The following is a 16770-nucleotide window of genomic DNA, read 5'->3' on the forward strand; positions in this document are numbered from 1 at the left end:
AGTTGTCAAGAGTTTCTATTTGCGTTTTTACCATTCCAAAGTCTTTTTTTTTTGTTGCAATTTTCCCTTTTTTTTCTATCTTTTAACTTTTACTTCCTGTTATATGGTGATTTTCTAGGTCTTTATATTTCTTTCTCCCGGGAAAAATTATGCCTCTACGTCAGCTTCCTCGAAACGCGTCGGTTCGAACTCCTGATTTATTCCCAAAGAGCCGCCTGCTGCGTCCTGCCCTTCTCTGGAATCAAGATCAAAATCGCTGTTCCCGCTCTGTTCGATAACTCGGGAAGATCGAAGATGGCGAGTGAAAGTGAGCCAGCAAAGCTCCTCTTACCGTACCTTCAACGTGCCGATGAGTTGCAAAAGCATGAACCTCTTGTGGCATATTACTGTAAATCGCCCTCTTCTTATTTTGGATCCGTTTTCAGATCAATGGCAAATTTTTCTTTATTATTTCTTCGCGTCTTTTGAAATTTCTTGTTTAGGAATTTCTGATTTTCCCCGTTGATCCAACTGAGCTTGGTTTAGAGCGTGAACGGAAGATTCTGATACCCTACTTTTCCCTCTTTTTTTTTTTGTTGGGGTTTTTGAATATGCTAAATTAAGGTCGGTTGTATGCTATGGAACGTGGATTGAAGATTCCTCAGAGTGAACGCACCAAGACCACAAATGCTCTACTTGTATCGCTCATGAACCAGCTCGAAAAGGTGCAATCACAGTGCTGTTAGTTTTCATCATGTTGTGAACTTTAATCGCTCTCCTAGGTTTGTGAGATGAAAGTGCATGCTGTTGTGTGACAATTTTGTTGAGATCGCCTTCAGTTGTGTAAGTAGGTTTGAAGTATGATAGTTTTTACTAGTTCCACCAATTTTAATTTTCATAGTAACGTATTGTTTTCTTATTAATATTTATGCGAGAAATTGTCATGAGCGCGCTAGTCTTTGATTATTCTTTCTAGTTATCTTCAATTTCCTGATTTCTTGTCACTGTCATTGAGTGTTTGGAGCTAGATTTTGGAGCCTAAAACTTGCTTATGATTCCATATGTTTCAATGACAGTCTGCGGTTATTTTTTCGTCCGGTTTGAATGGGATCCTACTATCGATGAGCCTTTTTATTATCTTTTTAATGTGCTGTTCTGTAATAACCTCTTATTATTTGATTTCGTAGATCTTAAAATTTAAATGTTAATTTAATAAGGTGATTTGGTTTCATGCCATTAGTATTAAGCGCTTGTAGTTGATCCAAATGATTAGCTTTTTTCCTTCCATTCAGGATAAAAAGTCAATCAAGCTGGGACCTGATGATAATTTACATCTAGAGGGATTTGCCTTAAACGTCTTTGCGAAGGCTGACAAGCAAGATCGTGCTGGACGTTCAGATTTGTATGTTAACCATTTATATAAGCTGTAATTATCTTTTAAGCTTGTCTGTTCCACTGTTAGTATGTTATGCTGTCATTCTCTTATCTTTTATATAAGCTGACAAGCAAGAACATGGAAGAATCACGACTTTGGATTAGATACTGTCAGTATGTTATTCTGTTGTTTAAGTTTTTCATTATAATGTGTTTGGGAACTTGGGGAACCTATTACTATTTATAGTTCCTGCGTGGATATTCAAAGCATCTTATTCTATTCATTCCTATAAACAGTATTTCATCTTATTTTCTGTTTGTTTATTTCACTTTTTCTGTAGTTAAGATTTTAGATACTTGGGATCCCCAACGTTTGTTTTAGAGGATCAATTTTTTCCCCTTCATGATCTTATTCATTGCTTTTCTACATATAGGGAGAAATTTTGAGGAAAGCGAGAGAACTTATTTGCTTTCTGTGCATTGCATCCTAGTTTCATTAATGTTCTGTAGAATAAATAAACACTGCGGAGAGGGATTGTGATGCAATCCTTGAAGATGAGGAACAGATAGATAAAATACTAACAACCTGATCTAATGATCAAATATCACAAAACAAAGCCAAAGTGAAATCATAATTAAACACATACTAATAATATCTCAATCTACTCCTAGAATCTCGAAACTAACAACATTCCCTCTCTTTCATTCTAGAAATTCCTACTTAAACGTAAAAACTTGATAGTGATATTTGTTGGCCATCAAAAGTAAAAACTCAAAGTAATTTTAGTGGCTTGTGACTTTCATAGATGATTGTACAAGGTGACATGGCTATATTTGAAAAAGAAATCAAAAGTAATCCAAACAGTATAGCATTTTCATTCATTCATATGAAATCATTTTCATGCTTGAATCCAAATCCTTTGGAGTGATGATTCACCACAACAAAATGGTGTCTTTGAACGAAAGAATAGGCATTTGCTTGAGGGTGCTAGGTCTCTTTTGCAGTTTAGCTTACTGCCAACATTCCTAGTCATCTCGGGGGATGCTAATCTTGCTTATGCTTTCTTCTTAATCAGAATGCCTTCAGACGCATTGGGATTCCTTGCACCATTGATTGTAGAATATCCTTCTGTTTTCTTTATCACAACTATACCTGAAAAAGTTTTGGGTCCACCTTTGTGCACAAGTATAATGAAGGCTTATTGGAGCCTTATGCCTATAAGTGGATCTTCTTGGGGTATTCTTCCACTTAAAAGGATCATAAATGTTTTTTTTCTCCCTGTTACTCTCAACAAATACTTTGTCACTAATCACTGTGGATGTAGTTTTCTTAGAAAATCAGCCTTTTTATCCAAAATGACCCATTCGGGGGAAGAGTAGGGAGAGTGAATGGGTCTTTTTGGGAACAATATTACACCAAGTCGAACATGTTAGCATATCATACCTCCTATGCCCTTAGTAGAACGTCATGGATTAAAAAGACTCATATCAAAGGCCACCAAACTTGAATCCAAACCTGATTTGAGTGAGAAGAGATCTGGTTCAACTTCTGAACCTGAAAATGAACCCTATTCCTCAGAATAGGATAAATTTGATAATGAGGATGATATTGAGACCAGGGTGCACAAACCTAAGTCTAAGAATCCCAAGATCTGCTCAAGGAAAAGGAGAGAATAGACTATTGTGGAGCAGTTGTTGGAGCTTGAACCTAGGCATAAATAATCCATATTATTTTTGGGCAAGTCTGTGAATCAAACTCTGCTTCAAGTTTTGAGGAGTTAGGGTAGCCAATAGCCTTGAGGAAAGGGAAAACAATCTTGCATAAGAGTTTTGATAAGTAAATTTATTTCCTATAAAAGACTATTTTGACAATGTCAATCATTTATTACTCAACTATCAAATGAAAGACTACTTGAGAACTTTTAGGAAGCCATGAAGAATGCATGGTGGCTAGAATACATACAAGCTGAACTAAGAGCTCTTGAAAGAATTTGACATAGGTATTGAATGTCTTACCTGAAGGAAATTCTGTAGATGATTGGCAGTGGGTCTTCCCCATCAAATATCACCCTCATGGCAGTATTTGTAGGTATAAGGGTAGACTCGTGGCTAGTAGGTTAACAGAGACTTATAACGGTGGGCTTGCTGATAGGTGATAGCATTATATTAAAATTGTGCAATTAAACATCATGAGGTCTGCTCTGTAATAGGTTTTAATGCTAGCATTTAATGCTAAGGTCTCACCAGTGCTCTGTAATAGGTTTTAATGCTAGCATTTAATGCTAAGGTCTCACCAGTTTTAATGCTAGCATTTAATGCTAAGGTCTCACCAGAGCAGACCTCATGATGTTTAATTGCACAATTTTAACGTAATGCTATTACCCATTAGCAAGCCCCGTAAAAGTATTCTGTTGGTCCTCTAACTTTAGACAAGATATCAATTTGGTTTCTTAATTTTATAGTATATTTTCTATTTTTTAACCCTAATGTTGTTAATGTTTTGTCAACATTTAAAATTTTCATGTCAACATCTTTTTGTTAATTGTGTTGTGGGAAAGTGGGCCTGCTGTCAAAAGTCTACTGATTAGTTTTAACCTAATCTCCCCGAATCTCCTGGAATTGAATAGCTGTATCTCTTGTAATGGTCAGATTATGACAGAATCAGGCTATTATTATTTCCTTATCTTTAGGAGGATTTTAGGGGATGTGATCAGATTCACATTAATTAGGTTTATTCTCTTTACTCTATATATTATGTAAACCCTATTCAGTGAAATATAAATCGTACTATTTAAAGAAGTTACATGGTATCAGAGCTTTAACAGCAACCACCCTTTGTGTCTTTCAAGGCAGCACTTATGCAGCCACGAATCTCAGCAGCAGCACAATAGCACAAGGGGTTGGCATGAGCGATGCCTTCTCCCAAATTCCCCTCACCCATCGTTTAGATGGAAATAATTATCTCTAATGGTCACGCTACATTCTCATTCATTTGGGGTCGTAATAAGGAGTGCTATCTCACTGGAAATCCACCTCCACTAGCATCTACAGACCCTCAATTCGCTACCTGGTCCGCAGAGAACAACCTAGTCATGGCTTGGTTGGTAAGCTCTATGGCAGTCGACATTGGCGAGAACTACCTCCTTGTCACTACAGCCAAAGAAATCTAGGACTCTGCAAAAGCCGCCTATTCTGTTACAGAAAGCACTGTTGCCCTGTTTCAAGTCAAACGCCGACTCCATGATTTGGTAAAAGGTGAACAAATTGTCACCCATTATTATACTGCTCTAATGAAGCTTTGGCAGCAAATAGATCTCTGAGGTCCATGAATGGCCCAATATTGTCGCAGCCATGTACTACAAAAAAATAGGTAGACTAAGAACGTTGCTACAAATTCCTACATGGACTTGATGACTTATGAGGATGTCCGCGGTGGAATTATGAGTCTCAAGCCCCTTCCATCCTTGCTCGAAGCATTTAAGACTGTCAAATTTGAAGAAAGCAGGAAGGTACTCACTAACCTCTACTATTCCTGCTAACTCTTTTGCCTTTGCTATCCAAGGTTCTCAAGGTGACACAAGGCCCAAAAAACCTTCCAAGTGGTGTGATCATTGCCACAAAAATGGTCACACTCGAGAAGTATGTTGGAAGCTGCATGGCAAGCCTCCCAACAACAAACAAAAAGGCAAACCTGGAAGTAAGGGCCTACTACTTGGAACTTCTTCTGTTCCAGAATCTATGAGCCATGAAGAGTTACTGCTACTACGCAAACTTTTGGATAAACACCTCACTCTTGCCCTGCTAGTGAGACTTCTAAAAATCTCTGGATCGTTGACTCAGGTGCTATTCACCATATTACTGGTTTTAAGGAATTATTCACTAAATTCCATGATTTTTCTGATCATAACATGGTTATCAAATCAGGATACGAATCGTGTATCGGAAAGCCAGTTTTATGAATCTTGAATCGTACTGTATCGTGAATTGTAAGATTCATGAACAATTATTAAGGATAATGTATAAGTAATTTTCACATAAAAAATATTAAAAGTTTGTAAATATTAGGTGCTATAAATTGCCCCAAAAAAATAAAATAACCAATATATGAAATTTTAAAGATAAATAGTCCCCAAAATCCATTCAAAATTCAAAGTCAAACTCTTAACTTAAAAAGACTAAAGTCAGTAAACATAAAATTCAATCCATCATTCATCATCTCCAAGATCAATGTCACTCAATTCATGATCATCCTCCATTAACAATGTCATTTCTTCATCATCCTCTTCTTCCCCATCTTCAACATTATCTTCATTCTCATTCTCTTGTTCTACTATAGATTTCCCTTTGCTATTGGTTTTGGCATTCAAATTTCTTGGACCTAAGGGGGGAAAAAAACTTAATAAGTATGATGATATATATTTAAACTAAAATCAACTTAAATTTAGTTTTAAAATATTATACCTCTCTTTTCTTGCTTGGAGCTCTTTCATCAAGAGTGAAACTCTCATGTATGTCCATCCATAACCCATCTACTGGCAAGCATGGGTTTTCTTTTTCAGTGATCCACTCATCATCAGATTCAATATCTGATAAACAAATGGGATCATATGTCTCTCCCTTTTCCTCTCTAATCTTCTGTCTCATCTCAAGTTGAAGGTTATACTTGACAAATACAAGTGCATTCAACCTTTGTTGTTCTAAGCGATTCCTTCGCTTAGTATGGATTTGATCAAACGTGCTCCAATTTCTTTCACATCCAGTAGCACTACATGTGAGACTCAAAATTCTCATAGCTATCTTTTGTAACTCTACCTTCTCCTCCATAACTTTCCCACCAAAGAGCTAAAAAAAAAACAATAATTAGGAATGTTTTTCAAAATTCAGATTTATTATTAAGGTTAAAAATTAAATTCTTATAGATAGTATAGACTAGAGAATAATACCAGGTTGCTTTTTGTTTCTAGTATCTATTGCCATGCTCCTTCCGAAAAGTCCCTTAGCAGACTTGAATGCCTCGAGTTGTTGATCAACTAAAAATCTTGTCTTTCTATCCGGAATCATTCTCTCAATAGTTTCATATAAACCAAAATAAACTTCTTGATCCGCATTAAATTTTTCATCATAATGGAACCTAAAAAAATAATGAATAAGTTATCTTTTTCTAGCATACAATTAAATAATAAATATAAATATTTAAATTTTAAACTTTAAATTGTATAAAACTTACTTAGGATTAAGAAAGTAGGCAGCCGCATGGAGGGGTCTATGTAGTTGCAAATTCCAACGAGTATCAATAATCTTCCATATCTTTTTATACCTTGATTCTTTCTTTTCAAAATTGTCAGCAATCTCTTCTTTGGCCCTATCCATTGCTTCATAAATATATGGCATAGCAGGTTTAGAGTCACCATCTACAAGTCTCAAAACTTTTACAAGTGGACTCACACACTTTAAGCAATATTTGATGGAACTCCAAAATCTAGAATCCCCAAAAATCATGTCCGCCACTTGCTTACCCTCACTTTTACTAGCAAAAGAACCAGAAACCCAATCATCTGAAGCAAACATGGTTCGAAGAGCATTCTTTTGCCGGAATATGCAACTTAGTGTAAGATAAGCTGTTGCAAATCTTGTCACTGCCGGTCTAGCTAATTCTCGTCCCTTGGAATATTTTCTATACAAGTTCAAGACCCATGTATGCCTATAAATGAATGTTGTTATTTTCTTTGCATTGGTGATGGTATTATAAAATACCGGAAGTTGCCCAATGTCTTCAAGGACTAAATCAAGGCAGTGAGCTGCACAAGGAGACCAAAATAATTTTTTTCTCTTCTCTTCTAACATCTTCCTTGCTGCCACAAGATTTGAGGCACCATCTGTCACAACTTGCACCACATTATCCTCTCCAATTTCCTCAATCATATTGTCTAGTAATTCAAACATTTGTTTAGCATCTTTAATCACACTACTTGTGTCCACTGACTTTAGGAAGACTGTCCCACTAGGACTATTAACTAAAAAATTAGTAAGAGACCTCCTTTTACCATCAGTCCAACCATCACACATCAAAGTACAACCCCATTTCTCCCAATCCTTCTTATACTTCACTAAACTTTCTTGAATTTTATCAACAGCTTTTTTTAAATGAGAAACTCTCACCTCATGATAACTTGGAGGTTTCAAACCCCTACCATATTCACCAACAGATTTTAACATTTGAATAAATAGTGGACTTCTTACCAAATTGAATGGTAAAGCATTACCATAGATGCATTTACAAATATCTTGAATTACTAAATCTCTATCTTTTACCATCTCATTCATTGTTTTTTGTTTGATAGTTTTTGATGTCCCTTCCTTCCCCTTAGCATCTTGAGCAGTTGTTTCTTCAAATATTTCAACACTAATAGCATCTTTATTTTTTTCTTTATTTTCTAGCATTTTAACAAACAACTTTTTAACTTCATCGGGAACACTTGTACATGGACTCACATTTTCTCTGGTTCCTGCCAAATGATGTTTCATCCTGGCTACTCCACCCCAACATTGATGTGAACAGTATTTGCATTTAACCATAAGTCTATGGGGAGGAACACTTTCACAATGTTTCCATGTAATGTCAGCTTCCTTTTTTTTCTTATTCTGATTCTGACTCATTTTTCCCACCAATATAATATCCAATAAAAAAAATAGAGGAAAAAAATACCACAGAATAGAAGAGAAGAGAAAGAACCAGCAAAAGAGGACACTTGAGACTTCAATATTCAAACTTGAAAGCTTCAAATTTCAGCCACGAACCGACGGAAGAGAAGAAAAGAAGCGTGGGGCACAAGATAGAGACTAAAACGTGAAAAGAAGACCAGGGGAATAAAAAAAAAGGGTTGGGTCGTTTGCTTCCTTATATAAACCGGAAAAAAGCAAAAATTCAAAAAAAAAAAAGAAGGTAAAACGACGGTTTCATCGTGTCGGGTCGCGCAAGATCCGGGTCGGATCTACGCGACCCGACGCTGCCCAGAATCGCGCGATTCGCCGGCATCGCGCGATTCACGCGATTCCGGTGTGAATTGCGCGATTCAGGGCTCGATTCAGAAGCCCTTGAGATACACTGGGAGATTCGTATCTCCCAGTGCATTTTCTGTAACGAATCGTGCGATTCGTATCCCGAATTGCACGATTCTAATAACACTGAATCATAAAACTATGAAAGTTGTTAATAGCCAATTTGCTAAGGTTCAGGGGTCCGAAACTGTTGTAATTTCAACAGACATTGTATTAAACGATGTTTTGTATGTCCTAGAGATTGAATGCAACTTGCTGTCTGTAAAACAAGTTGCTGACCAATTGCATTGTATTATTACCTTTGACAACACTAGTTGTGTCTTTCGGGACTTGGCATTAGGTAAGAGGATTGGAGTTGCTAAAGTGTGGAACGGGTTTTCAAAATCCAAGGAACCTCCCCAAATAAATCAATTTGCAGCACTGCTTTATCTACTATGACTATCGATGAAATAATGTTGTGGCACTCTAGGTTGGGCCACCCTAGTTTGCACTATATGCAAATTTTATTTCCTAATATTACCAAAAGGTCTAATAATGAATTTCATTGTGATACCTGCTATTTGGCAAAACAAGTTCACAACCCCTATCCTAGTCACTACTACACACCTCCTCGTCCCTTTTATCTTATACATAGTGATGTTTGGGGTCCCTCTAAATTTGACACTACTTCTAAAGCTCGCTGGTTTGTCACTTTTATCGACGATCACACAAGACTAACTTGGGTTTTCCTCATGAAAAATAAATCTGAAGTTTTCTCTGTCTTCCAGCAATTCTATGCCTTTATTGAAAACCAATTTCACACAACTATTCAAATTTTTAGATCAGATAATGGGAAAGAATATTTAAATTCTTTTACGAATTTTCTGGCCTCTAATGGTATTCATTATCAAACTTATGTATTTATTCCCCAGAACAGAATGGAGTCTCTGAAAGGAAAAATAGACATCTCCTTGAGGTAGCTAGGGCACTTATGTTTGAAAGAAATATTCCTAATCATTTTTGGGGGATGCTATACTAATTGCTGCCCATTTAATAAATAGAATGCCTTCCAAAGTTTTAAATTTTCAAACCCCACTACAAAAACTTCTTGACCTTTATCCACATTCATCACTGTTTACATCACTTCCAAAGAGGATCTTTGGGTGCATTGTTTTTGTCTACAATGACCATGGTGGGAAACTAGACCATAGAGCTATCAAATGTATTTTTCTTCGCTACTCTTCAAGCCAAAAAGGGTATAAATGCTATTCTACTCTTACAAACAAATATTACATTACTATGAACGCTAAGTTTGTAGAAAGCCTGCCATATTACCCAAAATTATCCACTCAAGGGGAGAACCAGAAAAGTGATTGGATAATTTGTGATCACTCTAGCTGGCAGACTATCCTCTTAAACAACCTAGACTTTATAGACCCCCAAATCCTCCCTAATGTACGTACAGAACCTACAGAACCAACCCACATGTCCCATAATAACACTGAACAGATTCTAAACAATGTTGAAACTACCCCAACCAGATTTGCACTCCATGACACAAACCCCTTTGAACCTCTACATTCTGTTTATGATCAGATTATGTCAGAAACTATGATAGAACAACCTACTACCATTACAGAGCGACAAAACAGTGAAAACAGACCCATTACTACACCCACACAGCACCATGACTCGACTACTGAACCAAGTCTTGAAGACCTTCACTGGCCTATTGCCCTAAGGAAAGGAAAGAGAAGCTGCACTCAACATCCTATCAGTAAGTATGTGTCCTACAGTAAGCTTTCTCCTTACCTTAAAACTTTTGTGGCCAATATAGAAAGTGTGAAATTCCTCAAAGCTTTAATGAGGCCAGTTTAGACCCGAATTGGAAGCAAGTTATTGAGGAAGAATTAAGAGCCTTACATAAGAATGGAACCTGGGAAATTACAACGTTGCCAAAAGGTAAATCAATGGTAAGTAGCAAATGGGTATTCATTGTGAAATATAATCCTGACGGAAGTATAAACAAATATAAGACACCCTTAGTCGCTGGGGGATTTACTTAAAACTATGGAATAGATTATCAAGAGACTTTGCACCTGAAGCAAAAATTAATACTATAAATGTTCTCTTATCCCTAGTTGCAAACTTAGACTGGTCTTTACACCAACTTGATATTAAAAATGCCTTTTCTTAATGGTGATTTAGAAGAAGAGGTTTATATGGAAATAATCCTAGGGATGAGAAACTCAAAAACTGTTGGGAAAGTTTACAGACTGCATAAGTCTTTGTATGGATTAAAACAATTTCCAAGAGCTTGTTTTGAAAAATTCTCTCAAGTCCTGAAAGGGCAGGGCTATAAGCAATGCCAGGCAAATGACACATTATTTATTAAACACTGTGGTGATAGACTAATTGCACTTATTGTACATGTTGATGATATAGTATTGACAGGTAATGATGAAAAAGAAATTGCAAAGCTAAAGGAGAGTCTAGCAACAAGATTTGAGATTAAAGACCTTGGTCAGTTGAGGTATTTCCTTGGCATGGAAGTGGCTCGAACAAAAAGGGGAATAAGTGTATCTCAACGAAAATATACACTGGACCTCCAAAGAGAAACAGGGATGTTGGGTGCACGACCGGCTAACACTCCTATGTAGCTTAATCAAAAGCTAACAATCAAGCCAAATGGAGAAGCAGTAAACGAGGAGAGATATTAAAGGCTAGTAGGGAAACTCATCTATTTATCCCACACTAGGCTTGATATTTGCTACCCAGTTAGTGTGGTTAGTCAATGATACCTAAAAAAAACACCAGGACAAGGTCTGTTTTTTGCAAAAGGTGATTCTAGAAAGATTGAGCTCTTTACGGATGCTGATTGGGCAGGTTCAAAAAGGGATAGACGGTCTATTACTGGTTATTGTTCGTATGTATGGGGACACCTGGTCACTTGGAGGGGCATGAAACAACTAGTCGTTTCAAGAAGTTCAGCAGAATCAGAATACAGGGCCTTAGCCTTAGGCATCTGTGAAGGAATTTGGCTTGTAAGACTCCTTAAGGAACTAAGAGTAGAGGACACCACACCGATAAAAGTTTGATGTGATAATATCTCAGCAATAAAAATTGCCAATAATCCCATACATCATGATCGTACAAAACATGTGGAAATAGATCGCCATTTCATTAAGGAAAATATTGACAACAAGATAATTGATCTTGCCTATATACCCTCAAGAAGTCAAATTGCAGATGTGATGACAAAGTCCTTAACTTGAGATGTTTGAAGATCTTAGGAACAAGTTGGGAATGATTAATATCTATTCATCAGCTTGAGGGGGAGTGTGGGAAAGTGGGCCTACTTTCAAAAGCCCACTGATTAGTTTTAGCCTAATCTCCTAGAATCTCCTAGAATTAAATAGCTGTATCTCTTGTAACGGTTAGAGTATGACAGAATCAGGCTATTATTATTTCCTTGTCTTTAGGAGGATTTTAAGGGATGTGATCAGATTCACATTAATTAGGTTTATTCTCTTTACTCTATATATTATGTAAACCCTATTCAATGAAATATACAGCATACTATTCAGAGAAGTTACAAGGTCATGGGACTGAAAAGACATTTTATAAAATTAAAGAATAAAAGTGAAACATTGTGTGAAGTTAGAGGATTAAGGGTACACTCTTGCCAATAAAATATTAACAACTTGATTTGATAACTTGATAAAATAAGACAATAACGTAATAGAAAACAGAACAAATAATGTTTCGATATTCTCCTAAGATAGTGGAACTGACAATAGTATCCTTGTTCATGATGTTTGTATGGGTTTTCTGGTTTGGTTGCGTTTGACCTTTTATTTTTTTCCCCTTCTCTCTTCTGGTTGGTCTGCTATGTAGAATTTTTGTTGTTTCTTTTGCCGACAGTTACTGCTTTAAAAGTTTATTTTCTTCAGTAATCAGCTGTTAACATTTAAAATCTATGAATTTTGGCAGGAACACAGCAAAAACATTTTATGCCGCAAGCATTTTTTTTGAGATTCTAAACCAGTTTGGAGCACTCCAGCCTGATGTAAGCTTCAGAGTAATAGATTGAATAATCACTTTCTGCATTTTCAATGGCATATGCAAGCTAAAACTTATTTCAAAGTAATTTGTAAAAGTGATAATATAGTATGGGTTGACGTCACTGTTGGCCTTATGCTTCAATGAATTGCTGTTACAGCTGGAGCAAAAGCAGAAATATGCGGCCTGGAAAGCAGCAGATATAAGGAAGGCTCTGAAAGAAGGAAGAAAGCCCATGGCTGGTCCTCCTGCTGATGATGAGGATCTGTCAATACCGTCAAGTATTCCTAGTGGCAAAGATGTATGTTTCTAACTCAACTTAGTGTTAGTTTTCGATAAAATATTGTTTGTAATCATTCTGACATAAAGCTGCTGTAATTTGTTCTTTCATAACAATTTGATGTTCTGTAGCATCAGAATCTGTCTTGACAAACCAATTAAAAAAAAAAAAATTATTTTTGCATGAGAGAAGATTTTAGATAATTACTACAGGGATTGTTAATAAATTACAGAAACATTAAGGGCAGGAAAAAAGAGACAAGAGCCCTTTCATGTGCAGTATGGTGTCAGTGAGGGTCATGAAGAAAATCCGCTAGGGATTCGCACGCATTTTGTGCTGATAATGAACAGTTTCACTTTAAATTGATTTTTGTACATGGACATTTTTTGTGTCCCTCTCAGCCTCCTTTCATGTTGGTCTATAGTTTTTGGGCCCTGTTTTTGTAACAACTTTAATGATAAGGGCATAGTTCTTTCTTTGCGCATCGTCACTTTTTTCAGGTAAAAATGCATGCAGAATTGAAGAATAAGCTTTTCAAATACAATAGAGGGAAGTCTATATAATGATGTATGTTGTGAAATTAAGTTGTGTATTAAGATAAGGAAATATTTCTGCTATTCAAAGCTGATGTTTGGTTCAAATGGCCCATTTCTTTCTTCCCTTGTTTTTTTCTCCCTGTGTGATTTATTATGAATTTTTATTTAGGGAAAATTAATCATTTGTTTCTTATAGTTTTGACCTGTCGTAACTTATTCCCTGAACTTTAACTGAATGTAATTCATTTCTTATAGTGTTTGCTTGTTGAAATTTAGTCCTTAAACTTTATCTTGATGCAAAGTCAGTCCTTATCAAGGAACAAAAAACCGGACCGGATAATGAACTGGTTGAGATACTGGTTTAAAGGTCAGTGGGTCAGATCGGGGTCAGACCGGGATCAAACCGGTAATAATTAAAATAATATAATTTAGTTGAAATTGGTAAAAATATTCATATTCTAATTATATAAAATAATATTTAATTTTTAATGGGTATTCTTTCTTCTTTTTTTTTTCCCCTTACCTTTTCTTTCACTTCACCCAACGGAGCCTTTTGTTTTTTCAAAATTGTTTTTACCATGTCTTCTCTCTCCCATGTGCATCCTTATGTCACGCATCACAAAGCAGCTTTTCTTTCCTCTTTCCTCCTTGGATATTGAACAAGCAGAGCAGTAGAGTAGAATAGGCGGTGGGGTAGCTCCTCCTTGAACACGCATTGTCATTTCTCATTTTGTCCTCTCAAAATGCTTCATACCTTCTCACTTCTCTTTCTTTCTCAGACGAAGAAACACTGAAACAGCGAACAATGGCACCATTTTTCCTCTTGCACTTTATTCATTCATCTTACTCTCCCTGTTATTTTTCTACTTGCCTTCTAGTCTTTCACAAGTATGCTTCAAAGCGGAGCCAACAAAGTTCTGTCTTCCTTCACCTCAATAATCTTCTCTACTTCTACCACTTATCTCTGTAGTGTATATGGTCTCCACAAATGGTGAGACGTTCGGCGAATGGTGAGAGCAAGAAAGAAGCAGGGAAAAAAACCAACCGGCCAACCCAATCAAGTCAGCGGTTTGCCCGGTTTTTACCGGTTTATTCCGGTTCATTCCGAGTTGTTCCGGTTTAACTGGAGGTCGGTTTTTACGCCAAACCAGACCGGACCTCAGACCGATTCACCGGTTTTCCGGTTGAACCGTCCGGTCCGGTCCGTTTTTTTTCTCCTTGGTCCTTATAGTTTTGACCATCTGAATTGTTGGTCTCTGCATTTTAGAAAATAAAATTATAAGACCTACATTAAAAAAAAAAAAAAAAAAACTTAGGGACTAATGCTTTAAATAGCTAAACTTATGTACCAAGTTGCACTGAGTCAAAGGTTAAAGACTGAGCTTCAACCAAGTCAAAATTATAAGCACTAAGTTGCATTGAATCAGTGTTCAGAGACTGAGTAACAATTGAGGCAAAACTGTGGGGACCAGTGATTAATTTTTTCTTTTATTTATCACTGAGTAGCTTGCCTTTCAGATGTTATGATTTTCTTTTTTAGCTGGGATGTTCTTGGTTGGGCTGGTAAAGATAATAATATTCTTTGCTCACATCTAATTTTAATAGACATTAAGATAAAAAAGCTACATATATATGTAAATACACATAACATTCAATTGCTTGCAGGACCTCGGGACTACCGAAAATACGTTGGCCAGTCCTGGACCACAATCTGATGCATCCCATAATTATAATGATCCTGTCAACTACACGGGATTGCCGGGCGTTCCTCCAGCACCTAAATTCCATGATACCATTAATGATCAGCATTCTTCAAACATTCCACCTTTGCAGTTCCATGACAGAGAAAATAGTCAGCATTCATCAAACATTTCTCCCTCATCTTCTTACCATTCTGCAAGTTACCCATCCCAAGATTATCCTTCTCCTCCTCATCAAGATTATCATCCTCCACCACCTTCCCAAGATTATCATCCTCCACCGCCTTCCCAAGATTATCATCCTCCGCCACTTTCCCAAGATTACCACCATCCACCTCCGGCTAGATCAGAAAGTTCTTATTCTCTGCTCTACAATCAGCAGCAGTATTCACAAGACCACCCCCAGCATTTATCTTCTAGTTATCCTTCTCACGAAACTCCCGTTTCTTATTCTTATCCCCATTTTCAGTCATATCCCAGCTTTACAGAAAGCAGTCTACCATCAGTCCCTTCAAACCTAAATTACTACCAAGGTTCTAGTGCTTCATATTCTTCCGAGTCAGCTCCTCTAACTGCAAATTATTCTTCAAGTGCCCCACAGAATTCCAGCAGCCGAAATGGAACTGTCTTGGAACCTACTTCAACTTCTCAGACATACCAGTATGACAGTAACTACCAGCCGCCACCTGAAAAAGTTGCAGAGGCACACAAGGCTGCAAGATTTGCTGTTGGGGCACTAGCATTCGATGATGTCTCAGTTGCAGTAGACTACCTAAGAAAATCATTGGAGTTGTTGACAAAACCATCAGCTGGTCAGTAAGATTCTTATCTGAAACCGGTGGGGTTACCATGATTTCAACCTCTCATTCGTATGTCCCCTTCTGTAGATATTGATTGCGTTTGCATAAATGTCAAAAAATGCAGCAAACAAGACTTGAATAGAAACCATGAAGTTTGTCTCATCTGTGTACAACATTTCAATCAGCTTGAGGTTGTGAGATCCATTTGTTTGTCAATATGTGTGAGATATTAACAGATGTTTACTTGAACTTCAACAATTAGTTTTCTATTATGCCAGTCCCAGAATTCTTTCCGTTCTTGTGTCTTCATTAATAGTTTGCATCACTCAGATTCCTTAGTTTACATCTGGACGATACTTAAATCAAGTTAGTTATATTTATTATGTCAATTTTTTTTTTTTAATCACACATGACCATGTGTCCCACTTTTGAAATATTAACATTTAATTATAAATCCATATGATACAAAAAGACACATGATCATATATGATGGTATAATGGATATAAGCAACTTCACTTAAGTTTTTTCCTTCTTTTAGGAGTTAGCTTCCTCTTGGGCAGGAAATGAGATCGGGAAGGTATGACAGTTACTGAAAATTTTTTGCGATTGCAGAGATAATTCTGTGAGGGAAAGTGGAATTTTGATCCCCTTTGCATGTTTCGAACTTTTTCTGTTTTCCCGGCCAAATGCCTTAGTTGAGTATTCATAATTCGTGCTCCTGCAGCATGCATTATAGGAGCAATGTTTCTGTTGTGATTCTAGCTATTTTTTGGATAATGTTCTGATGGCTTAATGATGGTGAAGACATTATATTGTTTCATGTATTGTTATTAAATAAATCAGTTGGAATTGGGGGGTGTACTTCTGTTGGACCCTGATTTGGTAACCTGGCCCAGTTTTACTAGGTGTCAAAACCCTATGGGCTCGGACTGGAGTGGGAAAATGATAGCTGGGCATGAATCCCTAGGTTTCCTTCACCAGGATTATGTTTTACAGTTGG

At 36.8% G+C, this 16770-nt stretch overlaps 2 protein-coding genes across 3 annotated transcripts; one reads left to right on the forward strand and one right to left on the reverse strand.

Annotated features, from left to right (window-relative positions):
* The first annotated feature begins 214 nt into the window (after positions 1–214).
* On the forward strand, positions 215–16063 carry LOC114713705 (protein HOMOLOG OF MAMMALIAN LYST-INTERACTING PROTEIN 5). Of its 2 annotated transcripts, XM_028898384.1 has the most exons (6): positions 215–388; positions 604–704; positions 1272–1381; positions 12385–12460; positions 12614–12754; positions 14935–16063. In XM_028898384.1, the coding sequence occupies exons 1-6, from the start codon at positions 295–297 to the stop codon at positions 15787–15789; spliced, it is 1377 nt and encodes a 458-aa protein (XP_028754217.1). In that variant the 5' UTR covers positions 215–294; the 3' UTR covers positions 15790–16063. The 2 variants fall into 2 exon arrangements, with proteins under 2 accessions (XP_028754217.1, XP_028754218.1); XM_028898385.1 differs by lacking the exons at positions 215–388; positions 604–704; positions 1272–1381 and adding an exon at positions 4783–5050.
* LOC114713704 (uncharacterized) lies at positions 6230–8264 on the reverse strand. The gene is made up of 2 exons (XM_028898383.1): positions 6581–8264; positions 6230–6484 (listed from the first exon to the last, which is right to left on the reverse strand). The coding sequence occupies exons 1-2, from the start codon at positions 8008–8010 to the stop codon at positions 6283–6285; spliced, it is 1632 nt and encodes a 543-aa protein (XP_028754216.1). The 5' UTR covers positions 8011–8264; the 3' UTR covers positions 6230–6282.
* Positions 16064–16770: the final 707 nt, after the last annotated feature.

Source organism: Neltuma alba, unplaced genomic scaffold (assembly GCF_004799145.2).
Source record: "Neltuma alba isolate B1F8T4 unplaced genomic scaffold, ASM479914v2 tig00011447_pilon, whole genome shotgun sequence".
Classification (NCBI taxonomy): domain Eukaryota; kingdom Viridiplantae; phylum Streptophyta; class Magnoliopsida; order Fabales; family Fabaceae; genus Neltuma; species Neltuma alba.

Coding starts and splice junctions, on each gene's coding strand:
- LOC114713704 (XM_028898383.1), bottom strand. CDS start 8,010: ATGAGTCAGAATCAGAATAAGAAAAAAAAGGAAGCTGACATTACATGG. Junction 6,485..6,580: donor GCCTACTTTCTTAATCCTAA/GTAAGTTTTATA, acceptor TTATTTTTTTAG/GTTCCATTATGATGAAAAAT.
- LOC114713705 (XM_028898384.1), top strand. CDS start 295: ATGGCGAGTGAAAGTGAGCCAGCAAAGCTCCTCTTACCGTACCTTCAA. Junction 12,461..12,613: donor TTGGAGCACTCCAGCCTGAT/GTAAGCTTCAGA, acceptor TTGCTGTTACAG/CTGGAGCAAAAGCAGAAATA. Junction 12,755..14,934: donor GTATTCCTAGTGGCAAAGAT/GTATGTTTCTAA, acceptor AATTGCTTGCAG/GACCTCGGGACTACCGAAAA.